This window comes from Ranitomeya variabilis, chromosome 1 (genome assembly GCF_051348905.1).
Source record: "Ranitomeya variabilis isolate aRanVar5 chromosome 1, aRanVar5.hap1, whole genome shotgun sequence".
NCBI classification, from domain to species: Eukaryota; Metazoa; Chordata; class Amphibia; order Anura; family Dendrobatidae; genus Ranitomeya; species Ranitomeya variabilis.
In genome coordinates this window covers 379,475,529-379,489,384 of record NC_135232.1, presented here as the reverse complement: position 1 = coordinate 379,489,384, position 13,856 = coordinate 379,475,529, and the positions used below count along the sequence as shown (strand labels likewise).

At 42.0% G+C, this 13,856-nt stretch overlaps 1 protein-coding gene across 2 annotated transcripts in view; it reads right to left on the bottom strand.

Annotated features, from left to right (window-relative positions):
• Positions 1–13,856, bottom strand: part of TRPM6 (transient receptor potential cation channel subfamily M member 6) — a 292,688-nt gene that overhangs the window by 146,455 nt on the left and 132,377 nt on the right. For both annotated transcript variants that reach the window (XM_077249032.1, XM_077249033.1), the window contains exons 16-20: positions 7,627–7,907; positions 5,297–5,525; positions 4,413–4,568; positions 2,395–2,526; positions 2,152–2,280 (exon numbers count right to left, since the gene is read on the bottom strand). In XM_077249032.1, coding sequence (XP_077105147.1) covers positions 2,152–2,280; positions 2,395–2,526; positions 4,413–4,568; positions 5,297–5,525; positions 7,627–7,907 — 927 coding nt within the window. The remainder of the gene's footprint in view (positions 1–2,151; positions 2,281–2,394; positions 2,527–4,412; positions 4,569–5,296; positions 5,526–7,626; positions 7,908–13,856) is intronic.

Here is a 13,856-nt window from a genome sequence, read left to right as displayed (position 1 = left end):
CAATAAACCCCATTTAGAAGATGAACTTTCATGGAGGTCACTTACTCTCCTGCTGTAAAGGGAATACCAGTTCTGGCGTAGAAGTTGTCACTTGAACAGCTGCTGGTCTTTCGGATCCACCAGAGCCTCTGCTGCGCTGGGATCCTGAACTGCGACTCTGGGAAGAGGCATCTCCTTGCTGCTGTCGCTGCTGCGGGCGATGGCGCTGCTGTTGGTGGTGCTTCTTTGGAGGGGACTGCAGGGCCTGCTCAGCCAGTTGCTCTTGCTCACTCATGGTGAAATCAAGCACCAGATCCCGCAAATGCCCGTCCTTTAATCGCCCCCATGCGGTTGGCACGCCGCAGCACCAATTACCCAGTAATGCAGAGTGCCGCCCCGAAACACCCCCCGTGCCTGCGCACTCTGGATTTCCCAGAGATGCTTTGAGTCCGATGCACGCGCGCATGTGGCTCACTTTCCCGGCGTCCGGCCTTCAGGAGGGAGTGTCGGAAGCGACGGGGGCAGCCGCTGATGCCCCGTTAGTCACGATGCTACCTTGTAGGTAGCCGCCGCCACCATCCTCTCCTGGCCGCAGGTGGACCAGCGGCATAGTGCCAGGTGACCGCCGCCACCTATTACCGGCCATAGTAGTCTCTAAGGAAGAGGCAGAGTGGATCATGCTTCACTGCCTCTCGCACTGTCCACGCACGGAGCCCGCCGACCCCGGAATCGTGGCCTCCAGTGAGGGAAGAAACCACCAGGTCCGAGGCAGGGCTCCCTGTTGCCTAGATGGGCCAGATGGACCCCCGGCATCCTACGCCGATCAGGTATGCTGCAGGTTCCCAATCAGGGACAGGAAACCGAACTGATGTGGGAGAGAGGTACCGCATTTTTCACCTGTAGGTTTCCTGTCCCTGAGGGCGGATCCCTCTCTCCGTGGTGCAGTCATGGGGGAAAGAGAAAAACAGCCTGAATTTTATTTCTTCATCATCATCAGTCGTGTGGCGAGTTGTGAGCCCCCCATATGCATTAGATTGCCAGTCAGACCTCCTGACATTAGAGAGTATGGCCAGCTTAAAATTTAAACTGTATAGGGGCTCTAAGGGCCTGTTCATGTTTGTGATATACTGTCACAGTATACACCAGGAAAAGCCAAGCTTCTTTTAGGACACTGTTGGTCTAGGAAGTTAGGCATTAAAGCCCCACTCCAGCATTATTTTCTTATTTCACCATTGGAGTGGTATAGATAATCCAAATTCCCTGACCTAAGTATTATACTTACCAGTCGCCATCTTCTGCTCTTCCCAGCACTGCTCTGGTCCCGATCCACCATATTCTGACCGCAGCTTCTTACTGACCAGAAGTTGGGGTAACGGTCACAAGCTTTCAATGCAAGTCTATGAGCGCCTCTTTCTGGCTCTCATAGACTTACATTGAGTAATGACCTCTGGAGCGACCTAACAGGTCACAACCTGCAGAAGATGACTGGAGCGGTGCCAACAGATAAAGACTGCCGCTTGTGAGTTTAAGATTAAGGGCAAGGAACTTTAATTAAATTAGTGTGAAATATAAAAAAAAATGGAGTGGTTCTTTAAACATACACATTACCTCCATCTAGTATTCATGAGGAGCTTAAGAACAAATCTTGGGGTTTTCTAACCAGGGATTTACTATGACTGGACAGATTTGATTTGGCATTAAGGAATGAAAGACATGCAGAAAATCTACTTCTTGCTTTGGCTAGAAAAAACGGAATGTGTGATTCCAGCCTCAAGATTTAGTGACACATTGCTGTATTTTGTGATTATTAAAAATGCGACAAAAACCACGAGAATGTCAAACACAAGCATGAATGACCACAGCAGAAACGTTGAGAAGCAATGCAATGTACATGATAGGTGTTGTCTGGTTTGGACACTTAGGATAGAACTGTTAGCTAAACATGTCGGTTCATTAGACGCACAAGCCATCATTTGTGATGGAAACCCTATTATGTTTTGTTCTTTCTCTGACGATGTTGAAGGGAGTTAAACACTTAACACCAAGCTTTCCAATGGAGTACAGTTGATCAGTAGGTTTTAACAGCTGGACTCATCTAACACGAAAGTGGTCAAAACCATTAATCGTCCAAACGGCACCTGGTTTCCAGTTCAATGTGCTAAGAACACTTACCTCTCTGACCTTCTCAATAGCATTAGTAAAGATGTAAGTAATGACCAGCCATTCTTGGACACTCGGCACTGGCTCCATTTTCACCAACACTACATATGTGAACAGCATAAGAAAAAGCAAGTATGCCATCTAGAAATAACCGTGAGAAAAGCATCAATGTATAAAACTAGAATATAGGCTGAAAAATATATTTCTACAGTAGATAATTCGACATGTGACCCCGAGCTATAGAACTCTACTTACAGTGTGGAACCAAAACTTGACAATAGGGGCACTGTAGAATTCGCAGATCTTTCTAGTTATAGACAGGCTTCCTTGTACATTACTCTTTTCTTGGGTGGAATTCTTTACTCCCTTTTCAGCATCAAGGCTTTGCTAAGAAAAATGAAAATTAGGACCGAGAATGTATAACTGGTGGAGAAACGTTAAACTTTATGAGACCTTTTTCCAACCTATGTAACTATAGGTGCTGACTGGTTTCATGCTTTTATGGAGTAATAGACCTACTTTACATTATTTCTTGTTACAATGAAGACACCGGCACAATCAGCTCACATGGATTTATCCATGCCACACAGATAATATACCATTACTAACCCCCAAACCATCCTGACATTTAAAAGGCAGTTGTAAAAAGTTTATAGAGTGACTGTACAATGGAGGCTGGGGCATTTTGCCTTCACTTTTATGGTGACTATGATGGAGATGTCAAAATGCCCCCCCTTGTCACCTTTATAGTCACTTTATCAACTTCTTACATCACACTTTTTAATCTCGGGGGTTGAGGGGGTGTTAATTGGCAAGTCATCATATGTAACATCCCAAGTAGTTTAGATATTATAATATTCCTGGTGGTTATGGAATAATATTCAATATTTCCATATGGATAGATTGATGGTTACTCCTAACACAGTGAGGCTAATTTGTGGTACTGTTCAATTAACAATTTATTGTTAATGGCAGTAAGGAATTCATTTTAATTCATCTGGATAGATGCAAAAGTTTGTGCTAATTAATTCTTTAAAAAGTTAGTCCCATTCCACTGTGGGTGAAAACATATAATTAAAACATGCCATCATTTAATAATGAAAGCTGGGAACCCCACCAATACTGAAAGGGAACCTATCACCCCGTTTTTTAAAGATTAGATAAAAATAGTGTGAAATAGGGGCAGAGCTGGGCTTTACATTACTGCCTCTTTGGTGCCTTTACACCCCCGTTAGGCTGCCGAAATACCTTAGTGAAGTGTCCGTTTTGTCCTGTCACTCAAGCTGGTCAGGTCGGATGGGCGTGGTCACAGCGCTGTTTGTCCCCCAGGATCCTGCTCATCATTACGTTGGTGGCGTAGTGGTGTGCGCATGTCCAGCAGATGAATCCACTGCCCAGGAGATGAATAACGGCGCGGTCTTCGCTATTCAGCCGTTTACCGGTGGGCGCGGCCATCTTTCCTGTGGCCGCGCCTCCGCAGATGGAGCGCTCTGCTGCCCGGGGCTTCAGGAAAATGGCCGCGGGATTCCGCGCGTGCGCAGATGGAGATCGTGGCGGCCATTTTCCTGAAGCCCCGGGCAGCAGAGCGCTCCATCTGCGCAGGTAAACGGCTGAATAGCGAAGACCGCGCTGTTATTCATCTCCTGGGCAGTGGATTCATCTGCTGGACATGCGCACACCACTACGCCACCAACGTAATGATGAGCAGGATCCTGGGGGACAAACAGCGCTGTGACCACGCCCATCCGACCTGACCAGCTTGAGTGACAGGACAAAACGGCCACTTCACAAAGGTATTTCGGCAGCCTAACGGGGGTGTAAAGGCACCAAAGAGGCAGTAATGTAAAGCCCAGCTCTGCCCCTATTTCACACTATTTTTATCTAATCTTTAAAAAACGGGGTGATAGGTTCCCTTGAAGAACAATTGGCCACAGTCTCCATCCCCTTCACCGTTTTTACTTGCAATGGGGCATTCCTGGGAATCCAGTACAGTGCTGCTCTTTTTAAGTGATTGTGTTGGGTTGGCTTGGATTGCCAAGTGCACAACTGTACAAGGAAAAAATATGAAGGGGACAGAGTGTTGAAGCCGCGCGATAGCCCAGATGGATTGGTAGGTGTCCCAAAGGTCAGGTAACCCCATTATGTACAGTTTGTGTAAGTATTACAAAATGTTAGGGGGCTGTTAATTAAAGTTGCATACAGATGTTTATCATATACCATATGCTATATATTCAAGTAATGTTACAGTAACTAAAAAGAAAAGCAATACTCACCACTGCATGCTCAGTCCTCAAATTAGGAGACGGGGTATCTACATAAAACCTGGCAAACTGGTGAAAATCCTGAGCCTGAGGTACATGTGACATTTCTGCCTTAGTTTTAAACTCCAACATCAAGATGCAGGGGGGCAAGATAATTCCCAAAATAACCTTTAGGAGAGAATGTGGTACCACAGTCATCAGTAGTTTCTAAAGCAAATAGCTAAGAATTACAATTCATAATATTGCTCCGTGTAATCATTTACTTCAACAGAAATTAAAAAAAAAAAAAAATTGTGGCAACAGGTTCTTAATTTCTTTCTGGAAAAATAACCTTTTATTTCATATACATTGTCACCGAGGTGGCTGGGTGTACCAGTAACACAAGGTTACTGAGAGAGTAACCTTGACTGGATTTTAGTTCTGGGATGCAGGAGCAACCAAAAGAGTCTGGATGGGAAAGATGGTATCTTACAGGCATAATAACAGCTGGGTTAGCTCAGCAGAATGAACTTTGGACTGGAGCTGAACAGAGGCATGTTTGTCTGGTGAATGCGTTTAAACTGCTGGAGCGGATACTGCCTGGAATATGGAGATTGGTGAAGCTGCTATATTTACTTTGCTTCATTGTGCCTGAAGAAAGGACTGTTTATGTTATTCATTGGTACTGGGGGAAAGCTATTTTCATTTTGCAGCTGTAAAGTTTATGATGGACAATAAACTTTATGCTGTTTTGATATAAAACACCCAGTGCCGATGCGTATCCAAGCGGTTAACAGAGTTGAACCCCTACAATCAGTATGACCCTTTAGACATGTTAGAATAGAAACGTGAAGGTCTAGATTTTAGAATATGCTTGGATATTACAATGCAATCATTTGATTACTGTAAAACTACACCTTGAGCCAAGAGTTCCTCCTCATCTTCAAGCACCCCATCCACATATCTGTCAGCAGCATCTGTGTGCACGTGTGGGACAGAAAGGCGCGCAGCGAAGAGGACACTGCCAGTTTTAGACACGTTGAGTTACTCCAGTTCGTTAGCTCATATGTCAGAAGTTTCATTGCCATTTGCTCATTGAGTTTGAAAGCATTTCCTAGGAGGTCCAGTGCGAGCTGGCCAAATTCTCTGAGCAAACAAGCAAAAAAAAAAAATTCCAATTTCAAGACATTCACATATATGTATAACTTTAAATGTTATCATCTTAACCATTTACATTAAATAATTTGTTTACAAAAAGGTGCGTCAAAGGCTAAGTGCTTAGGACTTAGGTCAAGTTGATGAATGTAATATAGCGCATCTGCAAAGTGAATCTCTGAGAAAAAAAAATAGAATGCTAAGGTAATCTGACAGCAGGTTTTTGCTATGTGAGAGCACCAAGAAATAGGACAAGAGAGCCCGATTCCAACATCGTATCACTTAATGGGCTGCTTGGTGTAGTTTTGATATAATCCCTGTTTTATTTGTTGTACATGTACAGCAGAAGTGGTCAGAATGCTGAGGTCAGTATAACCCCGCCCACACCTCTGATTGGCAGCTTCCTGTGTACACTGCACAGTGTCAATAAGCTGCTAATCAGTGTTGGTGGTGGGGGTTACACAAATCAATCTAACTACCGTGCACATGAGACCTAATCAGGCAGTGATAATCTCCTGTTGATAAAACACTGCTTAACTTAAGCTACAACATACAGCCTAGTAAGTGACACATCATTGAAACCAGGCTCTGTCACTTGTTTACAGCAACAGAAAGGAGCCAGAAGACCGCAGAGTCTGATTTCTCCTACTTCTACACTGATTAAAAGCACTTCACCTTCATATTAAATGGTGCAGATTTCTTTTAGCGGTGCAGGGGTTAATCTGCATTAAGGCTCTCAGCTGTTCACTGTTAGCCACTCCCATCTCCTATATAATCTGGGCCTTGGCTAGCACTCATTGTCCTCTAACTTCAGGCTGCATGGTTAGGAGAAGGTGGTTTGTTGATGTTGAGAAGGAGTTTGGTGGATTTACCGCAGACTGTTGCAAGATTTATGTTGTGTGCTTTTTACCCCATCCTCCACTCCCAGGTGTTTCCATATGTTGTATGTGTGAGAATATTTGTACAGTGCCTTGTGAAAGTATTCGGCCCCCTGGAACTTTTCAACCTTTTCCCACATATCATGCTTCAAACATAAAGATACCAAATGTAAATTTTTGGTGACGAATCAACAAGTGGAACACAATTGTGAAGTTGAACGAAATTTATTGGTTATTTTAAGTTTTTGTGGAAATTCAAAAACTTGCTATTTTCCTTTACCCCTGTTCGTACTACCTTGTTACTCTGGTTTGGTGTACTACGGTATACTACTACTCCCCTCTTCCCTGGGTGGGGGAAGGGTACAGACTGAGAGCGGATTCAGGAGCTAAGGCAAGGTACATTGCCCCGGCGTATTTACCATCAAAAGTAATCTGGGGAACAGGACAAGCTGGGGCGCCCCTAACGTTAGGGACAGAGAAAGAATCCCTGGCCCCGGGACAACAGAGTCGTGACATTCTCTCTTGTCTTCTATCATGCTGCTCTCAGGTTATTAGCAAAAACCTGCTGACAGATTCACTTTAAAATGAGGCTTTTGTCCACAGGGAAGACACTCATCTCACCTCTAAAGTTATACTTACGTGGTCTCTAGGAATCAAACTCCATCCCTATAGTGGTTGTCAGGAGCTGCCAGAGAGCCTGTATAAGAAAAAAATACTACAACCCCATGGATCAATGACATAGACCACTTAGAGGATGAAAGTGAGCACCTTCCTTTCAGACAAAATGTCATTTTTTTAGTTTTTTTTCTGGATTGTTCTTTTAAACTAGGTATTTAGAACTAAATCAGAAGTTAATAGAAATCTGACAGATCCTGCAAAATTGTTTTTTAAAAAACAACAAAATTACTGAACTGTTTCTAGGAAAGCTGCTGAGTCATAAAACATTCTATGCCTTGTGCTTAGATCATGATGAATCTCGTCAAAGCAGAAATGTTGTATGACACATGCTTACACTTCTGAGTACAGCAAAGAAAACAATGGGAGATCAGGTCCACAAGAGTGACCCTCCGCTTTGGCACATCAAGAGGAGTCTCTACCAGGGGACCCTACTGCTTGCCATTTATATGCCCCATTAGGGCATATAGACAGGAGTTATCTTCAGAAGACAACTTCATCTATCCTAAGGCAGTAAATCTTCCTTTTAAAGGACGTACTTTGAGTATTTCTTAAGCTCTTCTGAGGTGTCATCCACCATGTTGCTCTGCTTTGCCTCGTGTGCCATGGCTCTGTAGAGTTTACAGGCAATTACCGCCTTCACCATAGCGCCTTCTCCATGCTGCCAGAAAAACATAGCCATATTCTGTCTCTTCATCAGGACTGCCCAAACCAAGAGGTCATTGTAAGGATAAACAAAACCAGCTAGCTCAGGGTCCTCTTGGGAACTCATCTCATCCTTGGGTTTCTTCTTTGATTTCAAAGTGTTTGTAGTTTTCTCCTTTAAATAAAATATACTGTTTAATCATCCAACAATAGAATCTCACAAGATTAATACATATAAATAGATCTGATCTTAGACTACGACTAAGGATCACCAGAGATCCGAAACGCAGCAGATGGTGTACTATTGTGTCTTTGTTCGGAATGTGTATATGGATATTTCATAAATTTAAATCAAGATTTTACAACTGCTGGTGCTGGAAATTTCCTTTGCTTGCCCTTCTAAATAGGATGATAATACATTTCTGTATGTTTCACGTATTTTTCCTAATGATACACCACAATTTAGCATGTTGACAAGTTATGTATAGAAAATAATCTGCATAAACTTTTTTTCTATATATTTTTGTGATGTAATTTTATATGTCCACACATTGCACTTTTCCCATGTCTTTTGTATATACTGTATGTCATGCACAGTGTTGGAAAGGCAAAGTGCAACAGGAAGGGATAAGGGGTAGGGAACCCAACACTAGAGAAGGGGGGATTGGAGACCCCTAGGCAGATCTAACAACACACTGTCTGCCCTAAGTGTCCCTATATAGGTTCCGCACCTATCGCCGTGCAGGGTACCTAACCACTGCCTTACCCTCACGATAAGCCCTCTATGGGATAGGACAGGATGAGCACTCGTCAATCCTCACAATGACTAAAGACAGATGGGATACACAAACAAGGGGAAAAATTAGCTTGAGTAGACTCAGCGAAAAACACAGATGTCCTCCAAACACCCAAGAATAAGATAGAAGACTGCTATAGCTCCTAGCCTCAACAGGGAAATAGAAATGGAAATATCACCTGCAACTTCCAGCAGCAAGCTGGGAATTATAAACACTCCTGCCCAATTAGAGCTGGGGGAGGTTGCCACTGGGTCCATAAATAAGAAAGAGTCTGCAAAGCCAACCGCTGAGACCTTCTGCAGCGAGATGCAGTGCGGCTGTCTGCAGCCTCTGACAGACCCGTGACAATATGTTCCTGCCAGGAAAAATGCAGCAATTTACACATTTTACATTTTTCACTCATTCTAATGAAAGGTGAAAAAAAAACCGCAGTAAAAAATGCAATACAAAAACGCAGGTTTTCTATGAATAATTTTTCCTGCCGACATTTCTGAAGCAAAACGTAACATGTGCGTGTACAAGAAGTGGCTCAAATCTTGCTACAATGTCTCAGTGAATGATTTCCTATTGTGAAATATCAAGTTGTTCAGGCTCATGGTGCACCTTGGCACACTGTCTAATAAATCAATATCTTTATAGCTGGTGTGGTTAATTTGGATAAGTATCTCCGATTACAACATATTTAAGAGTTCAGCTTGACCCGGTAAACTGGATTACAGGCAGTAACAAACCTGAAACTGCTACTTCGCTGTATACTTGACCTGGATATTTCAAGAGTTATGACTGTTCTCATATTGATGACAGTTTTTACGCAACAATCTGGCTGTTCACATTTATATTCCTTTACTCTTAAAGTAGGCAGGGTGTCATCTGTACAGACTGTCCGTTCAGGAAAACCAAGGGAAAAAGTTCCCAATCAAATCATTGTATTGTAACAACTGAACCCGTGTGTTTGTGAAATGGCTGTCCCTGTCCGCATGCCGCCATCCACACATACGTTTTCTTGTATGTGTTCCATCAGTGTTATTGATGGATAGGACAGGTACATATTATATTCTAAGGGACTGTTCACATGTGTTTTTTTTTTCTGGGCATCTGAACAAAAAAAGACAGACCACATTTGGACAGGTCTGATTTGCTGATCAAAAGCACCCTTTCAAGTTAATGGCTCTGTGAAAAAAATGGACAGCACTCCAGTGACACACTGACTTTATTTTACAATTATTAGGTAGGAGAAGCTTGGAAATTTGACATACTGTATTTTTCGGATTATAAGACACACTTTTATAATCCCCAAAATTAAGGGGAAAATGGGGGTGCACTGGTGGTAGTACGGTGGCGAGCGGTAGCCCTGCAGCGGCATATGGTGCCCACCATTCTTCTTCCGAGGTCCGGCTTCTACGAAGATCCACCCGTGCCTACCTCTACGCGATGTCTCCAGGAAAATGGCAGCAGATGCGGCGCAGATGGAGCTCTTGGCACCAAGACCTCCATCTGTGCATGTGTCGCCCCGGCAGCCATTTTCCTGGAGTCCACTGCATAGTAAACAGTGCGGGGGCTCTGGGCTTTCATAAAATGTCGGCAGAGTCCCCGCACCACCGGACACCCATAGCACCACTCTTGCCTCCAACTGCAGTGACCCTGTTGCACTGCGACCTGCACCACCAAAAACCAGCAGTGACCCTGGGACCCCGCTTCACCGCAGCCACCACCCCCGGTAAGCAATAAGATGCCTGGATTGTAAGAAGCACCACCACTTTATTAAAAAAAAAGGTTTTTTTTCATATTTCTCTCCTCAAAATTTTGGGGTACGTCTTATAATCTGGTGCGTCTTATAAACTGCAAAATACGGATTTGTTTTTGCATATGAAACTATGATGGTAAAAATGAACACAAGTACCAAACATTGGATAAATAACATTGAAAAAAAACCCAGTTTTTCTAAAAAGCAAAGAAAAAAAAAATGGATGTGTGACACCAGCCTTATTCTATAAAACTGATACATTCCACTTTTTGACTACTACACCACTTTGTGATTTTATGTTTTTTGCTCCCCTTCTTCGCAGAGCCATAACTTTTTTATTTTTTCCATCAACATGGCAGTTTTTTTGGCGGGACAAGTTGGACTTTTGAATGACATCATTGATTTTACTATATAGCGCACTTTTAAATGCTGAAAAAAAATTCCAAATATCTGTGAAATGCAAAAAAAAGTGCAATTCCACAATTTTTTTTTTTTTACCATGTTCACTAAATGCTAAAATGACCTGCCATTATGATTCCCCAGGTCAGAACGAGTATGCACATACAAGTGTAGGATATTTTTTATTTACCGTGACTGGCGAAAAAAAATCCAAAGTTTGAAAGAAAAAAAAAAAAAAAGATTTACTCAGGTCGCCATTTTCCGAGACCAGTAGTATCTCCATTTTTTGGGATCTGAAGCTGGGTGAGGACTTATTTTTTGAACACTGAATAGACGTTTTTATTGATACCATTTTGGGGAAGATACAATGTTTTGATCGCCTATTATTGCAATGTTGCGGTGGCCAAAAAAGAAATAAGTATGGGATGTAGATTTTTTTTCTTGTTACGCCATTTACCGATCAGATTAATTATTTAAATATTTTGATAGATCGGGCATTTCAGAACACAGCGATACCAAATATGTGTATTTTTTTTGTTTGTTTTATTTTGAATGGGGCAAAAAGGGGGGTGATTTGAACTTGTGTTTTCTTTATTTAAAAAAAAAAAAATTTTACAACTTTTTCACTGACTTTCGTAGTCTCCTTGGGAGACTTGAAGTTATGATCATCCGTCACAAATACTATACATAGCAGGGCTTCACAGGAGATCTGCAATGACAAGAACCGGGTCTTCTGCAGACTCCCAGCTGTCATGACAACCCATTGGCGCCCCGCAATCACACAACAGGGGCATCGATGGGCGGCATTTGTGACGCGTTTACGGATGGCGCGTGTTAAATGCTGCTGTCAGTGATTAACAGCCGCAGGTGGATTTCAAAACTGGCTGTTAGGGGCACATGACAGCTGATCATGTGCAGGAAAGACGCGGGCTCAGCGCCGGAGCCTGCACCCAAGGTCGTGAAGGGGTTAAACTTCTTGGTCACCAAAACTATTTACAAAAATTTTAAAAAATAATAATGAGCAATAGACTACATTACAGAGGCTAGATCATAACGAGCAAATTACCAAATGTAGGCATATGGGTTCTTGCACATTTTTGCTCCTTAGGTGCCTTGGATAATTTTCCTAATTAAGCTCGGTTCATGCCAAGGTCATTTATTTTCCTATCACTGGAACCAGTGAGTTGGGAGGGCTAGGATCCATATCAGGTATACCTTGTCATGGTTTGATGGCTTGTACATTTTTTTTTTTAAATCAAAAATTTACATTTTTCTGTGTATATCATTAATGGAATTCAAGTATTTGTTAATCGCAAAGCACTAATGCATTTTGTTAATATACAGCGGGTGAAGTAAGTATTGAACACATCATCGATTTTCTAAGAAAATATATTTCTGCAGGTCCCATTGCCATGAAATTCTCACCAGATGTCAGTAATAACCCATCCAATCCACACAGGCAAAGAAATCAAACCATAGATGTCCATAAATAAAGTTATGTGTAATAATGAGAAATGACACAGGGATAAAGTATTGGACACGCTTACTAAAATGTATTTAATACTTCTTACAAAAGCTTCTGTTGGTGATGACAGCTTCAAGACGCCTCCTATATGGAAAAACTAGTCACGTGCATTGCTCAGGTGTGATTTTGGCCCATTCTTTCACACAAACATTCTTCAAATTCTGAAGGTTCTGTGGGTTTCTTCTGTGGACTCTGAGCTTTAGTTCCTTCCATACATTTTCTATTGGATTAAGTTCAGCTGATTGCCTGGGCCAGTCTTGCACCTTTATTTTCTCTGAAACTAATGGAGAGTTTATTTGGCTGTGTGTTTGGGATCATGGTCTTGCTGAAAATGTGCACATTTGTTTCATCTTCATCAAGCTGGCAGATGGCATCAGATTTTTATCAAAAACTATATGAAGTTTGCCAGTGCATTACACTGAAAAATAGCCCTACAGCATGATGCTTCCACCTCCAAACTTCACTGTTGGTATGGTGTTTTCGGGGTGATATGCAGTGCCTTTTGGATGCCAAACATGGTGTGTATTATGGCATCCAAAGACTTCAACTTTGGTATCATCTCACCCAACTATATTCTCTCAGTATTTCACAGGCTTGTCTAAATGTTGTTGAGCAAACTTTAATACACACTTGAACATGCTTTTTGTTCAGCAATGGAGTCTTGCATGGTGAGTGTACATACAGGTCATGGAGGATTAGTGCATTCCTTATTGTTTTCTTAGAAAGAATTATACCTGTTGATTCCAGGTCTTTCTGAAGCACTCCAGAAGTGGTCCTCTGCCTCTGTCTATAGTCTTGCAGGGATGATGATGATCTTTCCACTTCCAGATTATAGCCCCAGAATACTCACTGGAACCTTCAATTGATTAGAAATTCTTCTGCAATGCCATCAGTATGTTTTGCAACAATAAGGTTTGCGAAGGTCTTGAGACAGCTCACTTGTTTTATCCATCGTGAGATGTTTCTTGTGTGGCACCTTGGTAATGAAACACCTTTATATGGACAATCAGTTGAACCCACTGACATTATTTTTCATTAAAATGTCAGGATTGCTTTCCAATTACTGCTAGATTTCAGCTGATGTCTTGACTTTCCATGGCTTTTTGCACCTCCCTTTCTTCATGTGTTCAATACTTTTTCCCCGTGTCAATTTTCATTATTACACATAACAATTTATATAAAGCTATGATTTGATTTCTTTGCCTGTGTGGATTGGATGGGTTGTTACCAACATCTGGTGAGAATTCCATGTCAATAGCGCCTTTAGAAAAATATATTTCTATTAGAAAATTAGTGAAGTGTTCAATATTTATTTCACCCACTGTATATGTATGTATCTTGGCATACGTGCACCTGTGCATTAATTTAGCACTAGAGGAGTGCTGGTCTTGTCTATATTTTTACATTATAAATGGAACCATGAAAGCCCATGGGTAATTTAAACTCTTTTTCGAGCCCTATGTGCAGATTTCGTACTTATGTTATTTTTCCACTTTTTCAGAGAGAAAACTTTTAGGAATGAAATTATAATGTTACCAAGGAGCCAAGATGACAGAGCAATACTCAAGACTAAGAAGTGGCCTCTTCTAAATACTTTTGCTTATTTTACAGTCCACCTGACTATTGTCCAGATTCCACAAGTGCTTAGCCACTTAATGA